The sequence below is a fragment of the Sturnira hondurensis genome, unplaced genomic scaffold (genome assembly GCF_014824575.4).
Source record: "Sturnira hondurensis isolate 20B ecotype Veracruz unplaced genomic scaffold, ASM1482457v3 Scaffold0004322, whole genome shotgun sequence".
In the NCBI taxonomy this organism is placed as follows: domain Eukaryota; kingdom Metazoa; phylum Chordata; class Mammalia; order Chiroptera; family Phyllostomidae; genus Sturnira; species Sturnira hondurensis.
The window spans coordinates 2,610,810-2,637,205 of NW_028076953.1; the positions used below are offsets into that span (position 1 = coordinate 2,610,810).

Consider the following 26,396-nt stretch of genomic DNA (forward strand, 5'->3'; position numbering starts at 1 on the left):
CCAGACAATCGCAGTTCCATTCCCAGTCAGGGCACATGCCTGGGTTGCAGGCCAGTTCCCTGCAGGGGCCAGTTCCCAGCGGGGGATGCACAAGAAGCAACCATACATTGATATTTCTCTTCCTCTCTCCTTCCCTTCCCCTCTAAAGATAAATAAATAAAATATTTTTTAAAAATACTGTTTTCCTTCCAAAATATGGTTGACATCTGTAGACATAGATTGTGTCAAATATTTGTTTTAGGATATAAAAATCAAGAATGCAGACTCCTGGAAAAGTCTGGGCAAACCAATCAAAACTTCAGGTGTACGGAAAGCCTCAGATCAACTCTTCAACCAATTTAGAAAAGCAGCAATAGAAAAGGAAATAAAAGCTCGAACACAGGAACTGATACAGAAACATCTGGAACAGAATACAAAGGAAAAAAAAGTATTTCAAGAAAATTGGAGGTCTGTAATTTACCAAATTAAAGGAGGCCTTGGGAGATCTAGACATGTATTTAAAGTATATGAAATTTCTAAGACCTGGCCAGGTAGCTGAGTAGTCGGTCAGAATACTATAGTGATATGCTACGGTTGTGGGTTTGATCCCCAAAGTACAGACAAGAATCAACCAACAAATAAGTAAACAAATGGAATAACAAATTGCCATTTCTCTTTCTCAAAATCAATTAATAGATTTAAAATATATTAAATTTCTGTTTTGTCAAGTGACTATGATTCAGCTATTTAGCCGAACAAAAAATTATCAATGCAAATGAGTGAATTTTTATTGACTTGTTGGTAAGTAGTGATGTGCTTTGAAAGAGATAGAAATAATCAAGTTATTCATTAAGCTATTAAAGATACTAATATTTCAAAATGATAAATATTGTTTCCATTCTGTGCATAAGAAAATAGTACTATACCTTAGTCACAGTTTTCCAAAACCTTCTCTTTGTTAAATATAAAAAATAAAAAATAATGTTATAGTATATGAGAAGGGATATCTAGAACATTTCTTTATACTTGTCATTTAATAACATCTTTGTAATAACTTTTAAAAAACTTGAAATCTACTTTGAACTCTACTGTTTCTTTCAGGGACCCTGGCTTCAGTCGAGAATCTTTTTCAACTAAGATGCAAAACAAATGCCTTGGAGAAGAGAAGAAAGAGCATCAGCAGTCATTGGAAGTTCAAGATAAGAGTAAACTCTGGCTTCTCAAAGACCGCAATTTAGCAAGAGAGAAAGAGCAAGAGCGGAGGAGGAGAGAAGCAGTAAGTGAATTTTAGTTTTCTAAATCTAACTAATAAAGGAAAGATTTAACGGAGCAGTGTCTTCACATATTAAAAGATGTATTTGAGCCCTGGCTGGCATGGCTCAGTGGATTGAGTGCCGGCCTGCAAACCAAAAGTTTGCTGGTTTCATTCCCGTCAGGGTATGTGCTTGGGTTGCAGGCTGGGGGCATGGGAGAGGCAACCAGCTGATGTTTTTCTTCCTCTCTTTCTCCCTCCCTTGCCCTCTTTCTAAAAAGTAAATAAATAAAATATTTAAAAATAAGACTTTAAAAACGTAAGGATGAAATAAAGGTGTATTTGAGGTACTTTTCCAGTGGAGGTAAACCTCTTTAGTAAGGATCAGGTTCTAAAATCAAGGCCTTTGAAATAAAATTTTCATACTCAAAAGACATCCTGGAGCTCTTCGCGTGTGGGTTCAAAACCTGGGTCTGCCATTTACTAGACCCTTTGGTCTGTGTTAGCTATTTCACCTCTCTGTAACTCAATTTTCTCATCTGTGAGTTGAGAATAATAATGCCTGTTGTGAAAATAGAATGAATTTAAATGTATTAAACATGTAGGAAAATACCTGGCACATAGGTAAAGTGATTTATCACTTAACTGTTACTGCTCTTCTTTTTTTTTAAGTATTTTATTGATTATGCTATTACAGTTTTCCCAATTTCCCCCTTTATCCTGCCTCCACCCTGCCCCCTCCCAAACATCCAACATCCCCCCCACCCACTTAGTTCATGTCCATGGGTTGTACCTATAAGTTCTTTGAGTCTTCTGTTCCCTATACCATTTTTTATCTTTCCCCATCTATTTTATGCCTACTAATTATGCTTCTTCTTCCCTGTACCTTTCCCCCCTAAACCTCCCTTCCCCTTCCCCACTGAACTCCCTCTGTGTGATGTCCATTTCTCTGATTCTGTTCCTGTTCTGGCTGTTCGTTTAGTTTTTGTTGTTTTTCTTTTCTTTTAGGTTCATTTGTTGGTAGTTGTTTGTTGTCATTTTACTGTTCATAGTTTTGATCATCTTTCTTCTTAGATAAGTCCCTTTAACATTTCACATAATAAGGGCTTGGTGATGATGAACTAACTCCTTTAACTTGGTCTTATCTGGGAAGTACTTTATCTCCCCTTCCATTCTAAATGATAGCTTTGCTGGACAGAGTAATCTTGGATATCGGCCCTTGCCTTTCATGACTTCAAATACTTCTTTCTAGCCCCTTATTGCCTGTAAGCTTTCTTTTGAAATATCAGCTGACAGTCTGATTGGAATTCCTTTGTAGGTAACTCTTCTTTTCTCTTGCTGCTCTTAGGATTTTCTCTTTGTCTTTAATCTCTTGTCTTTAACTTAATGATGAGATGTTCCTCTTTGGGACCAATTTCTCTGGGAGTCTCTGGGCTTCCTGGACTTGCTGGAAATCTATTTCCTTCGCCAGATTGGGTAAGTTTTCCTTCAATATTTGTTCAATTAAGTTTTGAATTTCTTGCTCTTGTTCTTCTCCTTCTGGCACCCGTATAATTCAGATATTGGAATGTTTCAGGTTGTCCCAGAGAATCCTCAGCCTCTTTTCTATTTTTTGGATTCTTGTTTCTTCATTCTGATCCAGTTAGATGTTTATTTCTTCCTTTTGTTCCAAATCACTGCTTTGAATCCTGGTCTCCTTCTTGTCACTGTTGGTTCCCTGAATATTTTGCTTTATTTCATTTCATGAATCTTTCATTTATTTTTTTTCCGACCAAGCTTAATCAGTTGTGTGAGCATTTTGATTCTTTAAATTCTCCGTCAGTTAGGTTGGCAATCTCCTCATTGCTTAGTTCTGAGGTTTTGCTGTGTGCTTTCATTTGGGCCATATTTCTTTGTCTTGACTTACCAATCTGATTGTTCCAATTGATTTTTTCTTTAATCCCTTGGATGTTGAAGTTCCATGAAGTTTGATTTTCTGGTGATTCTGGTTGTTTATTGATTTTAGATTGGTTGTGATCCTCCTTCTTGTTGTGAGATCAAGTGAGGGTTTCTACCTACATCTTCATCTTGACCGGAACTCTTAACTGTTACTGCTCTTGAAAAATTTATACCATCTCTCCTAGTTCCTATTTCTTTAGCTGAACACTAAATGGAGGACTTCGGGCCAAGATGGAGGTGTAGGTGGAAACACTGTGCCCCCTCCCACAAATAAATTTAAAGACAGCGAAGTTTTAGTAAGAAAAATGCAGCCAAAACAGTGAAAATTGAACTGTACGGAAGTCCAACAACAACGAACCATTCAGCCAGACTGGTAAGAGGTGCGGAGTCAGCAGCCAGCTGGGGTCAGGCTGGAAAGATCCTTCAGTTCTGTCTAACTGACCCAGGAGCAGAGGCTGAGGCAGTTGGTGGATCCCAGGCATGGGGTGGTGACAGGCAGACACAGTGAGGGCGCAGGGCGGCTGGCTGACTGTGGTCACACATTCGAGCGCAGATAAACCAAGCAAAGGAGCAAACAGTGATACACATCGCTCGGGCTAGGGCCCGAGTGACGGGAATTAGACCCTGAAAGCACCAACTGGAAAGATTTTCTTGGGGTCGAGGGGCTGGGAGAGTTCGTTGGAGAGACCCACAGGGTCCTGGAGAGTACATGGGCCCACACACCCAGGAACAAGCACCAGAGGGGCCCAATTTGCTTGTGGGAAGCCACAGAGGGGACAGAAATCTGAGAGAGAGTGGAGTGGAGCAAAGCGCCATTTTTTTCCCTCTCTGACCCTGCCCCCACATACAGCGTCACAACCCAGTGATTGGGTCGCCCCGCTCTGGTGAACACCTAAGGCTCCGCCCCTCATACATAACAGGTGCAAACAGACCAAACATTATGATTCAAGAACAACTCAAAGCCCCAGAGTCTATAATTCTAAGTGACCAAGAAATACCCAACCTTTGAGATGAACAATTAAAAACACTGGTGATCAGGATGCTCACAGAACTGGTTGAGTCTGGTAGCATATTAGATGAAAAAATGAATGCTACACTAAGTGAAATGAAGGAATATACACACAGGGAACCAATAGCTATGGAAACAACACTGGGACTCAAATAAATGAAGTGAAGGAAGAAGGAAGAAAGAAACAACCAAACAGAAAAGAAGGAAGAAAAAAGAATTCAAAAAAATGAGGAGAGGCTTAGGAACCTCCAGGACATCTTTAAACATTCCAACATCTCAATATAGGGGTACCAGAAGGGGGAAAGAAACAGCCACGAGTGGAAAACTTATTTGAACAAATAATAAAGGAGTACTTCCCCAGTCTGGCAAAGGAAATAGACTTCCAGGAAATCCTGGATGCTCAGAGAGTCCCAAAAAAAAGTTGGACCCAAGAAGGAACACACCACCAAGGCACATCATAATTACATTAGCCGAGATTAAAATGAAGGAGAGAATTCTAGAAGTAGCAAGACATAAGTAGCAGGACAGTCACCTACAAAGGAGTTCCCATCAGACTGTCAGCTGATTTCTCAAAAGAGACCTTCCAGGCAAGAAGGGGCTGGAAAGAAGTATTCCAAGTCATGAAATCCAAAGACCTACAGCCAAGACTGCTTTATCCAGCAAAGCTTTCATTTAGAATGGAAGGGCAGATAAAGTGATTCTCAGATAAGGTCAAGTTCAAAGGGTTCATCATCAATAAGCCCTTACTACATGAAATGTTAAAGGAAGGGTCAGAGAGGGAACAATGGCACTTGCTCCACTCTCTCTCAGATTTCAGTCCCTTCTGCTGCTTCCCACAAGCAGATTGGGCTCTTCTGGTGCTGGTTCTTGGATGGGTGGGCTTGTGTAAGTTCTGGGACCCTGTGGATCTCTTCAATGAACTCTCCTGTGAGGCTGGGAATCTCTCCTGGCACCTCAACCCCTGCAAGTTCTTTCATTCAGTGCCTTTAGGCTTTATTTCTCATCACTGGGGCTGTGGGTTGTGCAGCCTGTCTTCACTGCCCATTTTTGCCTGGTTTATCTGTGTGCAAATGTGTGTCTGTGGTCAGCCAACTGCCTTGAGTACCTCACTGGGTTGGGTCTGCTCATTTCCTCCCCATGCCCAGGTCTGCCAACCACTACTTTTTCCTGCCATGACCCCTCTCCACCAGCCACGGACTCCGCCTCTCTTACTGGTCTGTATGAGTGGTTCGTTGTCAGACTTTTGTACAGTTCACTTTTCTGTCTGTTCTGGTTGTGTTTTTGTTTCTAAATCTTTGTTTTCCTCAAATTTTTTGTGCAAGGAGGCACAGTGTTTCCACCTATGCCTCCATCTTGGCTGGAAGTTGGAATTTTTAAAATTCATTGAGACTTGTTGTATGGCCCAGATTATGGTCTGCTTTGGTAAATATTCTGTGTGCATTTAAGAAGAATGTGTATTCTGTTGCTGATGGATAGAGAATTAAACAGGCCAAGTTAGTTAATAATGTTATTTAAGTCTACTATATTCTTTCTGATTTTCTACCTGTTTATAATATCCTTATAATTCTATCAGGTTTATTTCATATATTTTTTAAAGATTTTATTTTATTTATTTTTAAGGGGAGAGGGAGGGAGGAATAGAGGGAGAGGAACATCAATCTGTTGCCTCTCTTGCACACCCCAACTGGGAACCTGGCCCATAAACCAGGCATGTGCCCTGACCAGGAATCGAACTAGCTACCTTTCATTTTTCAGGCTGGCACTCAATCCACTGAGCTACACTAACCAGGGCTTATATTGTGTATTTTGAAGCTCTGTTATTAGGTATCTAAACATTTAGGATTATTATGTGCTCTTCATTAATTGATCCCTTACAAAATGATCTTTTTTATTTCTGGTAGTATTATTTACCCTGAAATATAACCACTTCACCTTTTTTTTATCAATAAAGCAAATTTTTATGCTTGCATGGCATAAAAATTTTCTGTCCTTTTACTTATATCCCATATTTTTATATTTAAAGTGAGTTCTTTGCAGGCAATGTGTAGTGAGGTCTTGCTTTTTTGTTAAATCCAATCTCTGCCTTTTACAGGAGTATTTAGAGCAATTAAGTTCAAAATTGTTATTAAAGTGGTTGAGTTTGAATCCATCATCTTGTTATTTCCTTTTTGTTTTTCTCATCTGTTCTTCTTTTTTCTTCATTCTTTTAGATTATTTATGATTCCATTTTATTACCTTCATTAGTTTATTATCAGTAACTCTTTCTTTTGTTATTGTAGTGGTTGCTTTAGGTTTTACACTAAACTTTTTAAACTTCAGCCTTCGACTTCCACCACTTCATATTTAGTATAATAGCTTCAACAGTATGCTTTTATGTCTTCCCTCCCAGCCTTTATGCTGTTGTTTAAAGCAGTCAAATTATCTCAAAAATTTTGATAAGAAAAAAAATCTTATATTTACCTATGTAGTTATCACTTCAAGTGCTCTTCATTCATTTTAGATCCAGATTTCCAAATGATATTAATTTCCCTTTTCTCTGAAGGACTTCTTCTTAATATTTTGTGTAATGTGAGTCAGCTGGTGATGAGTTCTTTCAGTTTTTGTATATCTGAGAATATCTTTATTTGACCTTTTTTTTTTTCAGAAATAAAATCTATTAGACTTTCTTGTTAGTGCGTTTTAGATTCATAACAATATTGAACAAAAAGCACAAAGGGTTCCCATAAATCCCTTCTCTCCCCCATCAACACAACCCCCCCTCACGTCAGCGATCCCACATTAGGTACACAGTCACTGAGCCAACGTTGGCACAGGGTTGTCAACTCTAGATATCGAGCAATGTCCACATTTTCCATCAGAGTTCACTCTCTTCTCTATGTTTTACCCCAATTTTTAAATTAAATTATTTTTCACTCTTTATGGGTTTTGACAACCATCAGAATAATTTCCCTTTTCCTAAAAGTCCCCTGTGCTCCTCCTATGCATCTCTCCCTCCTTAACCCCTGCTAATCACTGATATTTTTACTGTCTCCATAGTTTTGCCTTTTCCAGAATGTCATATAGTTGGAGTCATGCATTATATAGCCTTTTCAGATTGGCTTTTTTCACTCAGTAATTTGCACTTGATGTCTTATTATAGAATGATAGCTCATTTCCCTTTAGTAATGAAAATCCACTGTATGGCTGTACCTTCGTTGCTTCTAAGATGCTATGAGCTTCATTGCTTATAACAATTATAATAAAGCTGCTTTGTCCACTGGTGTGCAGGTTTTTGTCGGGACACATTTTCAGTTTGCCTTCAGTTTTTTAACTGTTTTTGTTGGATATAATATTCTAGATGGGTTTTTTTGTGTCATCGCTTTAAAGATATTCCTTCATTGTGTTGCTTGCTTTCTTTGTTTCTAATGAGAAATTTGATATCTTTGTTCCTCTGTATAAAACATGCCTCCAGATGTGTACTTTTAACATTTTTATTTATTACTGTTTTCAGCAGTTGTTTTCCTCATGTGTCTTGTCCCTTGTTGATCATATTGGAGATGTATGTTTATAGTTTTCATCAAGCTTGGAAAAATTGCTGGGATTATTTCTATTACTTTTTTGTTTGTTTTCTACTTTCAGTGACTTTTTACTCATTAGACCACTTGAATTTGTCTATTGCTCAGGGATGCTCTTTTCATGTTTAAATTATTTTTTCACCTTTGAGCTTCATTTTGGGTAAATTCATTAATCTTTTATTTGATATCTAATCTGTTATAGATTCCATTCAGTATATTTTTCTTCTCAGACATTGTAGTTATATCCAGAAGTTTGATTTGGAACTTTTAAATATTTTTTGTATCTCTATTAAACTTCTGAACAAATGGGATACAGCTATCAAAATTGTTTTAATGGGTTTCTCTGCTAATTCTGATATCTGTGTCAGTTCCAGTTGGTTTCAATTGATTGAGAGAGATTAGTTTCCTCTTATGGATAATGTTTTTCTGCTTCCTTGCTTACTTGGTCATCATTGATGCCAGATGTGAATTTTAACTTGCTGAGTACTGGTTACTTTTGTAATCCTGAGAAATAACTTATGAATTCCTAGGACATAGAGGAATATTAGTTTGAGAAGAAAAGAGCCATTGGCTTTGGCTGGACTATTGATTAGAATGCAAATTAAGTTCATAAGAAACAATGTACAAAGGTTTTGTCAGCTTCTCATTTTATAATACTAAGGCAGGGACAGATTGCATTTAGCAATGTTGTAGCATATGTGGAGCTTATCTTAAAGCAGTGTAGTATTATAGAATTCCTATGATGATAGAAATATACCTTACCTATGCAATTAAATATAATAGAGACTGGCTAATGCATTTTACTGCATTTCAATGCATTTAAACAGCAAAATTTTATATTGTCTGTGGGGTTTTTTAATGTTTTTTTTTTGGACGTCTTTATTAAAAGTTCACTAGTTCTGCACTAGAAGTCTTTCTCTAGTGACCCAGGGTCTTTCCTGTTGGTACTCACGTGCCCTGATTTCAGTCACCTGTAGTGATTTCTCAGCAACCAGCTTACTACCTAACAACCCAACTAGGTAACCTGACACAGTTTCTAACGTCCTAGACACCTTTCTAGAGGTTGACTAGACACCGAACCCTCTGAAACTGGACTAGTTTTGCCATATGTAGCAGCTTGATAACTATCATTCTTGGCAACCTGGATTCTTATGTTGCTGCTACCTGACAGATCCATACTCTTGAAAACCTGCAACAACTTGAACCCTAGCAGAGCTTACCGCATGTCGGTTCCTTTCACCAAGTTTTTTATCTTAATTTTGAATGGTTGAAGTGTATTTTGGGACCACTGAAAAGGAATGTCCAGGTTATAGTGTCAGCTGCAGAGAGTGCTAATATTCAAATCATGGTATCTGTTAATTGGTGTAGAGAATAACCAGTTCCCTACCAATAATTATTTCACAATTGAAGATTTTAGTCAAGCTGGAAGAGAATCTGAAATAAAGTATCTTTAAAAATAAGTTTCATTACAATATTCTTGGATGTTTGCATTATGTTTGGATACTTATACGGGTATCACATAGTATTTCAACTAGGGCAACGCGTCCCACTCTCATGTTGGAGGTTAAAACAGAGCTTTAGGAACTGTCTGAATCTGGGCAGATGTGTGGCATCCCAAGAGCTGGCATTAAGAAAGTAGCCTGAGTTAAGATGTAAGAAATTATCTTTATTCTTTTTTGAGGGGGGGGTCTCTAAGGCATATTTAAAGAAATTTTTGCAGTTTATATGAGTCAACACATAACTTTTTTTTAATACCCTCTTGGTAGATAAGTAAGAATTCCAAATCTTTTCCCAGATAGCCAATGAGAACACTGATTCCCACCTGGGAAGTCAACCAACTAGTTACAAATTGATGATTTTACCTACCACTCTGGGCTGTTACAGTTTACTGATAAAAAAATATTTTTGAACTTTCATAGTTGGTGTCATTTCAGATGCCAGAGAATATTTAACCTGTATCACAGGGGCATTTAGAGATGGCTCCAAAATATAATAAGCATTTGTTTCCTTTATCTTAATTAGCCTTTTCTTTGCTTTAGCTTATTTTTAATGGCTCCTTATCATTTAATTTTAAAAAAACATACTGAGTGTTCTACATGCAATCTGGTTTGATCTTCATAAATACCTACACATAAAATACACTTGGTTAAATATTTTATCTTATGTTATATAGTTATTAAAAAGCAGAATCAACGAAAGTCTATAGCTTTAACAAACAGTGTTCTTACATAGGTAACATACTGGTTCATTCGGAAAATACCAGTAATTCGGTGTGTCTAGCACTATGTTGCTTATAGAGATACATGAACTAATGTCATCTCAGTTGTTGTTCTTATCGATACCCACTTTGCCAACACTGAGTTTCCTGTCACTTGGCAAGAAAGGTTAAACTTGTTCTTTGTGTTGTTATAAGTTTTGATTTTTATTTATCAGATGCACAATACTTTAACAAATTAGTATGTAAATAGAAATAAAAATTATACAAATTCATTATGTTAAATAAGTTGTATTCATATTGTATGATGTGTTCCAAATGTTGTATAATAATGTTTATATAGATGTAATGAAGGGATAAATTTTTAAAGTAGCATTTAAACTTTTCTTCTTTTTTTATAGATGGCTGGTACCATTGATATGAATCTTCAGAGCGACATTATGACAATGTTTGAAAACAACTTTGATTAAAACTCAGTTTTTAAATTAACCATCAACTTAAAATGAATGGTATAAAATATTAAAATGCATATGATAAAATGATTGCTTTCAAACACCAAGATACCCATCTTAATGTTGTATTTTGACGGCTCTAAAATGATTAAACAATTTATGCTTAAATTTCTTAATAGATATATGTTCATTTTTTTAATGACATAATTACAGGAAATTTTATATTAGATTCCTAAAATTGAATAAATTCCCAGGTGTTATTCATTTTACTAATAATTGTCTGTATGTATTATAGGCCTTTTCTTAGCAATGAAAATCCAAAAATAAAAAGTCTCTGCTTCTTTAAAAATGAAAAACATATAAAGGTGTATGAAAAATATAGTTTATATGGAGTTTTAACTTTTAAAACAAATATTTGTCTGCCTTCAAAAATATTTAGAACCGCTAACAAATGATTCTTGTTTTCTTTCATTGCCAGGTTACAAAAGATTTGCTGCTGATTATATATTCAAAATTTATATTAAAATTTAGTTAAAGAAAATACCACCTATGGTTTGAAAGATACTAAATTTAAGGCAAAATAACAGTAAATGTTAATTATGTATGTAAGTCTCTATAGGAACGTTTACAGCATTTCTTAATATGTATGTGTGATAGCAATGAATGTTTAAATCTCATAGTTTTTTAAATTTAAACCTGTAAAATTGTTTTCATCATTCTCAAGTTGCTGTTATGTATAAATCATGTGTTTCAGGTCCATGTATTTGAAAATTTTGGACCCTTGAAGATAGCGACACAATTGAGGCACTATTCTGATACCATCTAAAGCAGGGGTGTCCAACCTTTTGGCATCTCTGCACCACACTGGAAAAAAGAGTTGTCTTGGGCCACATACTAAATACATTTTGATACATAGTCACAAAATAATCTCATAATGTTTTAAGTAAATTTAAGATTTTGTGTTGGGCTACATTCACAGCCATCCTGGGCTGCAAGCAGCCCTCAGGCCGCAGGTTGGACACCCCTGATTATAAAGCTGCGTGTATCATAGACAGAGAAAAGGTTTCCTTGTTCATTTTTTAAATAATCAGTATATTTTTGGAAACATCTTTAAACCATCACCTATTTAATAAACACAATTAACTCGTGGCTAAAATGATGGTGATACCTTCACAAAACACAGCCGGTATTAAAGTAATAGTCACACCTATTCAACTAAACCTATATTTAACCAAGAAATTAATATGTATATACTAACAGTATACATTATATTATCTTTCTAAAAGATCAAATAGATACAGATGAGGTATATCTATATATAATCTGTATATGTGTGTGTGTGAAGATTAGAAAGATACAACAGGTCAGAGGGATTCAATGTAAGAAAGACTGGACAGGTCATTGCTGGCTTTCAAGATGGAAGGGGGCGTGCAAGAGACCCCTAGAAACTGGAAAAAGGCAAGAAAACAGATGTTCTCACAGCCTCCAGAAAAGAGCACAGCCCTGCCAACACCTTGAGTTTAATCTAGTGAGAATCATTTTGGACTTCTGACCTCCAGAACCTATGAGATAATAGGTTGTTGTTTTAAGCCACTAAATTTGAAGACGCAATACAACATTGAGTCCTTCCAGAAGACAAATTTGACTGAAAAGCTATGGTGGAGTTCCACAGGGAAGACCAAAAAAAAACAAACAAAAAACAAACAGGAAAGAAACATGCATCAGAATAGTGGTTACCTCTAGTTAATGGAATTACAGGGTTTTATTTCATTTTCTTTACACTTTTCAGCATTTTGTGGTTCTTTAATATCAATTATGTTATACTTTCAAGATCTGGGAAATTTTCCACTTTGAAGAGAAAAATGAGAAAAGTTAATAAGAATTTACTTCTGTCAAATGCACATACTCAGCCTTTCAATTGTCTTTAATTAATAAAATTGATTGATAAGTTATCTTTGTCCTGTACAGCTTAAAAAAGAAAGTTTAGCTTTATTAACATATCCTTTCATATTAAAGAAGTAATTGCTTTCTTGAGGTTTTCATATAAACACTTGGAGTAGCCCTTAGAGAGTTATGGTTATTAGCATTTACTTCAACCAATTTTAACCATTGCTCAATCTGTAAGGGGCCTGACACATAGTGCACAGATGCTCAACAAACTTGGTAGGTGGTTAAAGTCAATTCAGCAGAGAAAAATGTCAATGTATAACTGATGCAGTATTTTTCAGTAAAAATTGTTTGGCTTCTCTTAACTTCTTACAATGGAGTTTACTTTTTGTTAACTTCATGCGTGAAATACTGAATGCAAGTTAGCCTTCAACCAAAGCCTGGTTTACCAAGGCTTACCCTTTCTGTCCCCGTCAACATTTCCTGCACAGTCAACCTTTTTGCTTGTTTCTCCCCTCTTTTTGTTCTTTTGTTGTTCTGGAAATATGGTCCCTGGACCATCTGTCTCAGCAGCATGTGGGGATGCTTCAGAAGTGCAAATTCTCAAACTCCAGACTTAGTAAATCAGAAACTCTGGGGTATGGGGTCCGCCGTCTGTATAGCTGAACAAGCCCCACAAGGCTGCGACGGAACCAGCTCTCTCCAGCAGACTGTCACTGAGTGCCTGTTTTTCAGGAATGTTTTTCTTACTTTTGGAGTTACAGGTACAGACCATTCTTTCTCCTCCCTAAATACTCCAATTTTATGTTTTTCACGATCACAGGACTATATCACCCCTAGTCATTTGCCATCCCTGGTTCACTACTTGTTCCCCAGAGATTTTAGTCTCTGTTTCACTGTCACTCTCTAAACACTTCTGCAACTCTTGATTTCCCTACTAATGAACTTTATATCAACCTTGGCTACTCTTTGTCTTTGTCATTACCAGTACCTGAAACCCTTTCTTAGTCTCAATGTCAAGCACCCTAGCCTTTCACTACAACCTCCTCTTTTTCCTAGCTTACTGCCCTGACTCCAGCAATCATACCCTAGTGACTTCTCACAGCTGCTCTCCCTTAAATCCTTATTCCAAGTTTGTAGTATAATTTATAATCATTCCTTTGTGTACACTCTCCATTCCACTGCTCTTTTCTTGGTTGCAGTCACTTGGCCAAACTCGAATCCTTATTAAGTCTGACTGCCTGCTTTGCACTAATGAACCTAATTGTTAGAGAAAGACATGTAACCATGATAACCAGTCTCAAAATCCACGAGCATAATCTCAGCTTAGTCATAGCTGCCCAGAAATCTTTGCATTTCCCTGGTCCATTCACGCCCCCTTGGCAGTCATTTATTTTACGTCCCCATTGTGTTCAGATCTCCAACCAATATCAACCCCCCTTCATCAATCTGTGATCTACAGTTTTTTTCTTTATAGGAGTTTTTTAATTATTAAGATACAATTCACCCTTCAAAGAGTAATTTAGTAGTTTTTAATTTAGTCAACTAGGGAAATTTGGGGGGTTATCTTCTCATTCTGAATATTAACATTTTGTTATAAATACTTCTAATTGTCACATTTGTTAATTTCTACATAATTGTACAAGTCAACAGTTGAGGTCAATTTGTCAGTCTAAAAGTCATGTTACTGGGGGGTTTATATGTGAGTATTATATCTAATTTTACATTTTGTAATGCCTCTTTAAAATTACAAGGTTTTAAGATATAATTTAAAGACAAAATGTAGACACTAAGAATTTCTCTTTTCCCCACCTGAACTATTGAGAAATTAAACTTATTTGCTCATTTATGTTGGACATGTAGAGACTTTCAGGGACTTGTTTTTACAAAAACATAATCATTTATACATGTTTGAAAACTGGTTTTAATGCATCATGAGCATCTATCTAGGTCTTCAGGTGGATATAGACTAGTTTATTCTTATGGCACCACTTAGAAGAGCTATATCATAATTCATATAGTTAATCTCGTATTTATCCAGTTGATGCCAGCCTTCCCACCACAACAACGCCGAAGTAAATTCCTGCTCATAGAGCCTCACACATTGTGCTTCTGTTTCTAAAGAGCAGAGCTAAAACGGGGTTGCTGGGTCAGAAGTTACAGTCAAGGGGAGTATGTAGTTTTAATTATCATAGATGGTGCCAGATAACTTCCAAAAAACAGCAGGTCACAGTCCTCCAAGTTTGAAAAGTTCCATTTTCCCATTATCCTCACCAGCACTGGATGTTACTGCTCTCATATAATTCATTTTTACATTGAAAGTCCAGATGAATTAAAGATGTTTTTTCAATATGGTATGAGGTAGGGGACGATGTTTCTTTTTCTCTAAGACAATTATCAATTCTGCTACCACAGTTTACTTATTNCAGATAACAGGTCACAGCAGGCCAGAGCAGGTCACAGTCCTCCAAGTTTGAAAAGTTCCATTTTCCCATTATCCTCACCAGCACTGGATGTTACTGCTCTCATATAATTCATTTTTACATTGAAAGTCCAGATGAATTAAAGATGTTTTTTCAATATGGTATGAGGTAGGGGACGATGTTTCTTTTTCTCTAAGACAATTATCAATTCTGCTACCACAGTTTACTTATTGAACCTCTAAATTACTATAGCTGTCACACTATTATTTTAGAATCACTTATCTAATTTGTAAAATTTGAGTGAAATTAAAACATTAGAATTTTGACTGGAATTACACTAGAACTAAGAGACCTACCAATTTTGTTTCTAGTATTATAAATGTATCCTTTATGCGACCCATTTTTAGAAGCACTGGAAGTCTCAGAGAGGCAGGAGTTTTCTCAGAATCCCCCACCCCACAATTAGTTGGGAGGAAAGTAGTAATCAATTAGTTAAGATGGTGGGGCTTCTTAGAAATAAGAGGCTAGGAGCCATAGTATGTTAACTGTGCCACAGACCAATGGTGAAGTAGGAAAGGTGAGGGGAGGTCTTTAAAAGACTGACTAGGTTCCAGGCTGGCTATAGGCAGAAGCAAGATTGATATAAGAAATTAGCTCTCTATATATAATCATTATATCATATACCTAAAACAAATACCAATAAAAACTAATACAAATACAGTGTAGGGCAAAAGTAAGTTAATAACTGAGAGTATGTGAAAGTTTATATTATTTACTAATTACTGTATTATTTTCTTTTTTGCCACTATGTATAATTATACTGAATTTTTTTACTGAATTTATTGGGGTGACACTATTATATTACTTTCCATATGAACAACTATAAACCTACTTTTGCCCACACCTTCATCTCCCAATTCTGAAAAATTAGGCAACTCAGGCTTCCGCTTGGAAATCTAGAAAGCTGAAAAAAGCATTTCTTCCACCATTACAACAAATTCAAAAGCAAGACAATCTTTAAAGTCACTTCTCTTAAAATAACCTGAAGGCTGAGATCACAAGGTAACCAAATAACCTTTCCTGAGATCTAAGAAAAGACAAACACATCAAAATAGAAACAGGACGTAAGCAGTCACTTACCTGAGGCAGATAGCACGGAATGCTGTATAACCTGGTAACAACAACCAAAAATCATCTAAAGGTTGTACCGAATTGCTAGAGGCTGGGTATGGGCAGGCTTGAGAAGACAGAACCCCTGGGAGCACAAGAGAAATCTGCAACCACACACAGGCTCTTCTCCACAGACCTCATTAGTACTTCAGGAGAAAGATTTGGGGTGCAGGACGAGGGTTCTGAGGCGGCCATCCCTCTGATGCGGGCGTGAAGGAGAACAGCAGCAGATGTAAGAAAAGCAAACTGTCCTTCCTCCCCCATCCTTCCCCCCTATCTTCCCAACATACAAATCTCGAGGGGCAGGAACAGCAAATCTTAGCACCTTTAGGGCACTAACGAAGACCTACAGCAGCTGAGGGAAGGAAATAGAAATACTAAGCCTTCTAGTCCGGGAGAGGGACGGGAAATATATCATAGGTGATACTGCCGGAGACACCTTGCCAGTGTGGGCAGGGAAGGATTATTAAGAAGCCTCCACTCTGATATCCAAGGACATATTGCCTGCCTATGAGGCTGCCTTAGGACAGCAGAGGATGCCCCTCTGTCGTCTGCACTTCCTACCACCAGAAACAAGTACAAGCAGTCAAAGAATATATTAGAGTGGCACACATAAAGATGTTCAACATTAGTCATTAGGAAAATTTAAATTTCAATGATACCACTACATACTTCTTAGAATGGCTAAAATTAAAGATTTCTTTGACAATCCCCAGTGCTTGCAAGAATCTAAACCATAACTCTCACACATTGCCCATGGAAACTCAAAATCGTACATCCACTTTGGGAACCAGTTTGTCAGTTTCTCGTAAAGCTGAATGCAGACTTGCTACCTGACCAGCAATCTCATTTCTAAGTATTTACTAAAGTGAAATGAAAACATAGAGTCTCTCTCTCTCTCTCTCTCTCTCTCTCTCTCTCTCTCTCACACACACACACACACACACACACACACATACCCCTTTATGTGAATGTTTATAGTGGCTCTAACCACCAAAACTGGAAGAAACTCAAATGTCCCTTAAGTGCGGAATAGATAAACCTTATGGTACATCCATTCAATGAAACATTAATGAGCAGTAAAAAAAGGAGCAATACACATAACAGTACAGTTGAATCTCAGACCATAATGTTAAGTGTAAGTAGCCAAAACCAAAAGGTTACATACTACATGATTTCATTTATACAATATTCTTGTAAAGGAAAAACTTATAGGGGCAGAGAACAGACCAGGGCTTTCCAGACTGGACTATATATACTGTCTTTGAACTAAATGGGGACTATCAACATCTTTAGAGGTGTTAGGAATAAAGTTATAAGATCTGTTGCATAGTATGAAAGCCAGTTACTCCCCCCGCCTCTCCACGCCCCATAATTTTGTGGTCCTAATGCAGTTCCCAGTCGGATGGACGACGAGAGGATTCGAACTGCGGTCACAAGACCGGCGCTTCCCTCCGCGGTAACTGGAGCAGTTTGAGTGTCGCCTTCATTTCTTCACAGTTGGGAGGTGGGATTTCACCTCAAGGAGGAAGACCCGGCCTCCGCCCTCGGCTAGTCCTGGGCGGACCTCGCAGCCTGGGCGCCGCAGCTCCTGAGTGCGCGCGTTGTGTTCTGGAGCGGGAGGCAGAGACTCGGCCGGCCAGGCGAGACTGCCAGGCGGCCCGCGGGGTGGTGTGCGTGGAGCCGGTGACCGAGGACGGACGGACGGACGCGAGGGCGGGCAGGCCTGATGTGCCACAGGGCTCCCCGCGTGACTCCAGTGCCTCAGACGCGCAGTGGGCCCCGCCGCCGCCGCCGCCCGATGGCGAGGCTCCGGGATTACCTGCCCCGCCTGATGGTCACGATTCGGTCGCTGCTCTTCTGGTCCCTGATATACTGCTATTGCGGACTCTGCGCCTCCATCTACCTGCTCAAACTTTTGTGGAACATCTGCACGGGACCTGCGCAGACCTTTCGGAGGGTCGCCCGGGAACACCCTCCCCCGTGCTTGAACGACCGTTCCCTGGGTACCCACTGCTACATAAGAATCAAGGTGAAGGTCGGCGCTAGCTCCCCGTTGTCGGGAGGGAAGGTGAGGGTAGTTAGAGCCGAGGGCTCGGGGCTGCTCCTTCCATGATGCCCGGCCTAGCGTCCCCTAGTGTGTCGGGCTCGCAGGGCGCGCGGCTGGGACTGCCGAGATGCCTAGCGGAGGCGAGAGAGGCCGGAGGGGTGTCGGGACTGTTTGTGCGTTAACGTTCCCTGTTTCGTTTTGGGGAGGAGGGTAGGAGAAGGAAGAGGTGGGGAAGAGAGAGAGAGGAGGAGGGAGAGGGAGGAAGGGAGGGAGGGAGAGGGAGAGAGAGAGAGAGAGAGAAGGTTATGTGGAGTTTCTGTAATCAGGTTCCTATTATATTAGTGTCCCACCCTCCATCACAATCCAGAATAATTCACTCCCATTCCTAATGTAAGGGGGAGCTGTCTCCATCACCTTTTCGCCCTTTTGAGCTCAGGTCGGCGGTAGGGAATTGTTCCTGGTGAGCCCTAGTGTCTCAGGGTCTGTCCTTGCCCAAATATTAGAGGTTGAGAGAGTGAGGAGAGTAAGTCATCAGAAACCAGAGTTTATTTAGGTCAGCATAATGGAGCATTCACAGATGACCTACGCAACATGAAATCGTAAATAAATGGTGTGTATTTGTGGAGAAGGAAGCCGACTTTTGAAGTCAGAGACCACAGGAATGGAGTAAAAAGTAAATGTCAGGCATGCAAGCGGACTCTTTAATTGTCCATGCTTGTCCCAAGCCTCCTCACAGCCCACAGATACTCTTTCCTGCGGCTGCCCTTTGTGATGCACCCTGTAGTTTGACTCACAGGCCCTTCAAAACCAGCGTCACTGGAGGGGACATTTATATCACCAAACGGGGAGTTCCTATTAGGAGCTAGATTATCCAGCAGCTAGAGTTCAAAAGACCAGGGATATGCCTTTCTTACCTTTATTCAGCCTAGAGGAGAATTAAATGAGTTAATATTTGTGAAACAACAGCATCAAAAAAGAACACTGTCTGGCACACAGTAGTGCCGTAGTACTTGCAAAAAAGTAATTTGTTCACTAAATCCAATAAAGTGCCCACAGTACTTTATCTTCCAAGACTTAATGCCAATAAGTTATTGAACTAGGAAGGCATTCTGCAGTTGAGGGCAAAGTGAGATTTATTGTCTTCATCCAATATGAGGAGAAAAAAACTATAAAAAAAAATCATCTGAAATTCCCCATAATGCCTTTCTTCTTTCTCACTGATCAGCTAAAGAGTTTCCCAGGAAACAGAACCAAGGAATGGAAAGAACATTGTCCTGGGAGGTAGGACTTGATGGGAGTTCTACTCACAGACCTACTCCCAACCAACCTCATGATCTGTGTTAACATATTTGGGCCTCAGTTTCTAAGTCTGCAAATATGATGGCATTGGATTAGATGGCCTTTAAGATTTTTCCACGCCTAAAAAGTCAATTGCTTGGGTAACCTAAGATAAAATCCAGTGTCCATGCTCACCTTTTGGTTCTTGGGTTTTTTCCTCATTTTTTCCCCTGAGTTTTTGTTTCTCTTTCTTGCTTTTTTTTTTTAAAACCAGTTTCCTCCCTTCAGTTTGCTTTGTACCATCCCCATGGTTTTTATTTCCCTTGGGCAGTCTTGTCTCCTACATGCAGATGATTTCTTGAACACTCGGAGCATTCTGCTGTGACAAATACATTGATGTGACGTGAGGAGCAGGCAGCAAAGGGAACTGCACACGCAAACCTCAACTTAAAATAATGTGGGAAGGAGGGAACTAAAAATATGGAAAGGAGGTGTGAATTATGTAACTGATGGCACAGCTCTCGACAGGCAAGCTGAGAAGAGTACATGGCCAGGAGGTAAACATGGCCGGAATATTAATTCAGATCAGAATTATTTACACGTCCTGTAGAATTTGAATGAAATGAAATATGACACAGCAGTGAGAGAAAAGTCACAAATTGTGACATTGTTTCCGAAGCTCATGATATATAAATTGCCCTTGTATGTACAAGAAAGGCAGGTACTATAAAGGGAATGTTGACAAAAGTAAACCTGTCAGTTTACCCTCCTGATAAACCATGAAGGTTTTTCTTCTTGAAAAATTAATGTTTGTCTTATTTCTCATTATAAAAAATAAAACAAGTGAGTTTCTAATGAAATGGAAATACTAAATGTACTGCTTTGATAACACAAATCAACACTAAAATTGTATGCCCTCTATTTGCTATGGCAGGATTCGGGGTTAAGATTTCATTATGTTGCTGCTGGAGAAAGAGGCAAACCACTTATGCTGCTACTTCATGGATTTCCAGAATTCTGGTAAACTCACCAATTAACTTCTTCTTTGCATTTAAGACTTTGCTTCTCAGAATGTTATATATACTGAGACTTTCTTAATAAGTACATTGAGGGTGCTAGTACACTAGGCATTAATGAAAAGAATGGAAGATGGCAAAAACCCATCTACTTCATCAGTTTTTCAGAGCCAAAATTCTATGGATCCCTCTCTTGAGAAGATACTCTCCACATAAAGATTTTTTTCCACTCTGCATTTAGCTACATAAATAAATATAAATCGTTCCCATGTCAAACTTTTATTCATCTGGAGACAACTTAATTAGGTGGTAAACAGCCCATGCAAATCAAGACGTATATATAGGGTTGTTTAGCGGAGTGCTTGACATAATTGGCTCACAATAAAAGGTAAGTCTGAAGCATTAGTCAAATCTTCATAAAGTAACATGGGCAGTGAATTTTGGCTCAGTCACTTAGTTGCTTGCAGAGTCATCAGGATAAGGAAAGTCAAAATATGGGAAAGACCTTTCACATGGCCTCAGTGAATACTCACTAAGTGCCCATTTTTTTCTTCATTCCCATTCACTCAGTGTGGAGATCTGTGTGCCAGTACTAACATTCTCAATGCATTTGTTAATAAAGTACCTCTTATTCATAAAATATTAGAGTGTATCAAGGTAATACCTTTTTCAGAGCTAGGTACATTTTAAATCAGGACTTTGGATGACACAAAACCTTTAAAACTCTGTCCTGCCTGGTGTGGCTCAGTGAATCAAGTGCCAAGCCTGCAAACCAAATAGTTGCTGGTTCGATTCCCAGTCAGGGCACATGCCTGGGTTGCAGGCCAGGTCCCTGGTGGGGGGCATGTCAGAGGCAACCCCACATTGATGTTTCTCTCCCTCTCTTCCCCTATCTCTAAAAATAAATAAATAAAGTATTTTTAAAAAAACCTTCAAAACTCTAGAGGAGGTGAATATATAATTGTGGGATTCTAAGTGGTAAGAGTAATAGTAAGGGAGAAATCTGGGGATAGGGTGTTGCCTGAGACCTTTAAAAATTAATTTTCTGATTCTGGCAGAAGATGATGATGGTGATGATGATAGTTAACATTTACTGAGCATTTACTATGTACCAGGGGCTCTTCTAAATGTTTTACATGTATCATGTCATTTAAGCCTCATAGCTCCCTCCAAAATTGCCAGCACCAGAAAGTAAGACACACCTTGTTCTTGAACTTTACAGCTGACATCTGCTGTTGGTCCCCAGTATATAGAAACAATGGTACATGGATTTTTTGGTGAAATTCAAATTTCACACTTCATGAAAACATCCAAAAGGGTATTAAAAACCAACAATATAATGATATCTTACCATAATATTTTATATCATCATTCTGAATACAGTTCATGATCTGAATTGGAGGTTGACATGTAACCTTTTAGAAAGAAAAGATTTAAAGATTGTTCTCTCTTTCTACTTCATACCAACCCCAATACTTGTCTGTGATCTTTTTCCTCCTGGAACTTCACTTATTTACATGTGAAACAATCTACACAAAGTTGAAACAAACCTACAACCACTTGGTAATTGTGTTGAGGAGTTCCGGAAAACAGCAACAATATTCATTCAGTACAGGAACAGTGGATGCTATTCATATTTTAAGATATTATACTTTTGTACCTTTTTTTTTTACAATGTTGTCCCATTATTTAGTCTTTATGAGAGGACTTTTACAAAATGAAAATGCCTGTTGATTCTTGTACTTGTCCTAAAACTTTCAGTGGAATGAACAGCCTAGGAAGGGCCCAGCACTGGTTCTTGGATATTAGTTGGTCCTCTTTGCTCCAGCAAATTCACGTCTTGGATGTGTCCAAAAGGGATCTGGTCATTGTTAAGAATGGTTTAATTTTGAAAAACCCCTAGAGATGCTTTCACTCTGAAGAGTGTAGATTAGGAAATAGTAGCAGATCATAGGAATGAGTCCCTTCTAGTCATCAAAACCACTATTTGTTACTCCAGCAGAGCCTTGCTATGATTTAAAACAACATAATGAATCCCTAATAAGTCAGTTACTCAAATAGACCATATTGAATTCACCGAACTTTGCTGACCATTAATTTGAAAACTACCTAATTGTTCAGGGAGATTCCAAAAGCAACTACATGGAGATTGCTGGTAATGAAAACCCTCTGACTATGTCATACCCAAACTAAGACCTCTATGTCCAGGCTTACTCTGTCTTTCCTTCCAAACAAATTGCCACTATTATCGGTTATGGAGTCTAGTCAATTTCATTCAGAACTCCATTCAGGAAAAAGTCAGTTCAAAGTGGAGTTTACAACAAATTTAGTTTAAAAAAATTTTATTGAATCTATTGGGTGACATTTGTTAGTGAAATTATATAGGTTTCTAGTATACAATTCTATAATGTATTATCTGTATATTGTATTGTGTGTTCAACACCCAAAGTCAAGTCTCCTTTCATCACCATTTATCCCCGCTTTATCCTCTTCTACCTCCTCCCAACTCTTTTCCTTCTGGTAATCAGTGTACCGCTGTCTGTGTCTATGAGTTGTTTCATTTGTTTTGTTTCTGCTAGTCCCTTCACTTCTTTCACCCAGCCCCTCAACGCCCCGGACCTCTGGCAGCTATCTGTGTGTTCTCTGTATCTGTGAGTCTGTTTCTATTTTGTTTGTTAGCTTATTTTGTCCGTTAGATTCCACATGTAAGTGAAATTATATGGTATTTGTCTTTCTCTGACTGGCTTATTTTACTTAGTACAATACTCTCCATGTCCGTACATGCTGTTGCAAAAGGTAAAATTTAATTCTTTTTTAAAGCCAAGTAGTATTCCATTGAGTAACTGTGCCATAGCTTTTTTAGCCACTTAACTACTGTTGGGCACTTGGGCTGCTTCCAAATCCTGGCTATTGTAAATAATGCTGCAATGAACATAGGGGTGCATATATTCTTTCAAATCAGTGTTTCATATTTTTTGGATATATCCTGAGAAGTAGATAGGATGAATTAACATCATTAAAATGTCCATACTACCCAAAGCAATCTATAGATTCAATGCAATGCCTATCAAGATTCTAATGACATATTTTGCAGAACTAGACAAATATTCCAAAAAATTTATGTGGAGCCACAAAAGACCCCAGAAAATCAAGAGAGAAAAACAAAGTTAAAGGAATCATGCTACCCGATATCAAACTATACTACAAGGCCCCGGTAATCAAAAGAGCATGATAATGGTGTAATAACACATATAGATTAATGGAACAGAACAGAGAGCCCAGAAAAAAAAAACATGCCTTTATGGTCAAATGAATATTTGACAAAGGAGGTAAAAACATTCAATACGGTAAAGATAGTCAATTCAGTAAATAGTGCTAGGAAACAGATACATACAAAAATAAAATAAAATTAGACCAATTTCTTACACCACACATAAGAATAAACTCAAATCATTAAAGACTTAAATGTAAAACTCAAAACCATAAAAATCCTAAAAGAAAACAAAGGCATCAAAATCTTGGACACTGATCATAGCAATATTTTTTACAATATATCTCCTCAGGCAAAGGGAAACAAAAGAAAAATTAAAAAATGAGACTATATCAACTAAAAAATCTTTTCACAGCAAAGGAAACCATCAACAAAATGAAAAGACAACCCACAGAATGGGAGAACACATTTGCCAATTATACATCTAATCAGGGGTTGATATCCAAAATTTATAAAGAACTTATAAACTAAATACCAAAAAACAAACAATCCAATTATAAAATGGGCAAAGGACCTGAATAGACAGCTCTCCAAATAGACAGTTCTCCAAAGAGGACATACAGATGGCCAAGAGACACTTGAAAAGATGCTCAATGTCATTAATCATCAGCAAAATGCAAATTAAAGTCACAATGAAATAATACATCACACCTGTCAGAATGGCTGTCATCAGTAAATCAACAAACAAGTTTTGGTGAGGATGTGGAAGAAAAGGAACCCTCAGCTGTGCTGTTGGTAGAAATGCAGTTTGATGCAGCTACTGTGGAAAGAAGTATGGAGTTTCCTCAAACTAATTTCAATGTACATTATATGTGTAAATATTATTCATCTATTAATTATTTGGCCTAGATACAGAAGAAATAAAACACTTATTTGTAGATCGAGTACGTTGTTTGGTTATTTGTAGATCAAACTATTTGACATAATAAAAACAAAGTAATCATAAATTGGCAATGTGTGTAAAAGTGCTTTTTATATAGAAAAGCATCTGAATTTGTTGTCCTGACCTAAGAACAGCCATTGAAAATTGGTGGCATTCAATGTATATTATTAGATGTTACACAGGAACAATAAAATTCTGCGTCTTTTTTAAAATCTAAAGGAAAGATTAAACAAGATACACATCTGTGAGACCTTTACCTAAATTAACCTAAAATAAGGCTGTTAAAAGATGACTTTTTTCCCCACTCTCTCTGCACCTATATTTGCATTGCTTTTAAAAATATTCTGAGCTGATGCAGGCAATTTCTTTGAGTCACGTTCATCACCAGCTGTATGGAATGCATTCATCAGTATTCAAGTGCTAAGGCAAATGAGGGCTCTTCAAACAGCTGAGCACAGAGGCTCATCACCAGTGAAGGGGAAAAGGATATTTTGCATCTGAAAATGGCTGGCCTGGGAAGCCAAAAAGCCTTCTTCTTACATTGAGTAATATCTAGGAAAGAGGTTGCTTTTAAAAAAATAATTTTTATTGTATTTTTTCCATTTAGTCACATTATACCCTCTGCAATCACTATACTGTTGTCCATGTCTGCGAGTCCTTTTTCCTCAATCCCTCCACCCCCTAACTGTCCCCACCCCACTAGCTGTTATCCTGGTCTCCATCTATAAGTCTGTCCCCATCTTCCTTGTTAGTTCAGTTTGTTCATTACATTCCACATATGAGTGAAATCATAAGGTATTTGTCTTTCTCTGCCTGGCTTATTTCACTTAACATAATGTTCTCCAAGTCTATCCATACTGTTGCAAAGGTAAAACTTTCTTCTTTTTTATGGCCGAGTAGTTTTCCATTGTGTAAATGTCCCACAGTTGTTTTATTCACTCATCTACTGATGGACACTGGTTGCTTCCATATCTTGGCCATTGTAAATAACACTGCAGTGAACATAGGGGTACTTACATTCTTTTGAATTAGTTTTTTGGGGTCCTTCTGATATATTCCCCAAAGTGGGATAATTGGGTCAAAACGCAGATCCATTTTTTGAGGTATCTTCATACTGCTTTCCACAGTGGCTCCACCAGCCTGCACTTCCACCAACAGTGCAAAAACAGTTTCCCTTTCTCCAAATCCTCACCAGCACTTGTTTGTTGATTTATTGATGATGGCCACTCTGACAGGTGTGAGACATCTCATTTTGGTTTTAATTTGCATTTCTCTGAGAATTAGTGACATTGAGCATGTTTCATATGTCTACTGGCTTCTCTGGAGTATATCCTCTTTGGAGAAGGTCCTTTGCACATTTTTTAATTGGATTGTTTGTTTTTTTGGTGTTGAGTTTTGTAAGTTCTTTATAAATTTTTTACATTAACCCCTTATCAGATATGTGAGTGAATATGTTCTCCCATTCTGTGGGTTGTTGTTTTATTTTGATGATGATTTCCTTTACTGTGCAAAATGTTTTTTGTTTGATCTAGTCCCATTTCTTTATTTATCAGAATAAATATATATATATTTATTATTAAAAAATATTTATCAGAAAAAATATTGCTATAAGTAATGTCCAATATTTTGAGGCTTTTGTTTTCATCTATGATTTTTATGGTTTTGGGTCTAACAATTAAGTCTTTGATCCATTTTGAATTTTCTGTGTGGTGTAAGAAGATGGTCTAGTTTCATTTTTATTCACATTATCTGTTCAATTTTCCCAATACCATTTATTGAATAAACTATCTTTAGCCCATTGTATGTGCTTGCTTCCTCTGTCTAATATTAACTGATTATAAAGGTATGAGTTTATTTCTGGGCTCTCTATTCTGTTCCATTGATCTATATGTCTGTTTTATGCCAGTACCATATTCTTTTGATTACTGTGGCCTTAGATTATAGTTTGATATAAGATAATGTGATTCTTCCAGCTTTGTTTTTCTTTCCAGGATCACTATTGCTCTACAGGGACTTTTG

The 26,396-nt window shown here is 37.8% G+C and overlaps 2 protein-coding genes across 2 annotated transcripts in view; both read left to right on the top strand.

Moving 5' to 3' along the window:
• Positions 1–10,417, top strand: part of BRDT (bromodomain testis associated) — a 62,891-nt gene extending 52,474 nt beyond the window's left edge. Inside the window, exons 16-18 of the mRNA XM_037045530.1 lie at positions 242–447; positions 1,081–1,255; positions 10,349–10,417. Of these exons, the coding sequence (XP_036901425.1) occupies positions 242–447; positions 1,081–1,255; positions 10,349–10,417 (450 nt within the window). The remainder of the gene's footprint in view (positions 1–241; positions 448–1,080; positions 1,256–10,348) is intronic.
• Positions 10,418–17,460: 7,043 nt separating this feature from the next.
• Positions 17,461–26,396, top strand: part of EPHX4 (epoxide hydrolase 4) — a 45,523-nt gene continuing 36,587 nt past the window's right edge. The window contains exons 1-2 of the mRNA XM_037045531.1: positions 17,461–17,911; positions 20,142–20,227. Coding sequence (XP_036901426.1) covers positions 17,609–17,911; positions 20,142–20,227 — 389 coding nt within the window. The 5' untranslated portion in view covers positions 17,461–17,608. The remainder of the gene's footprint in view (positions 17,912–20,141; positions 20,228–26,396) is intronic.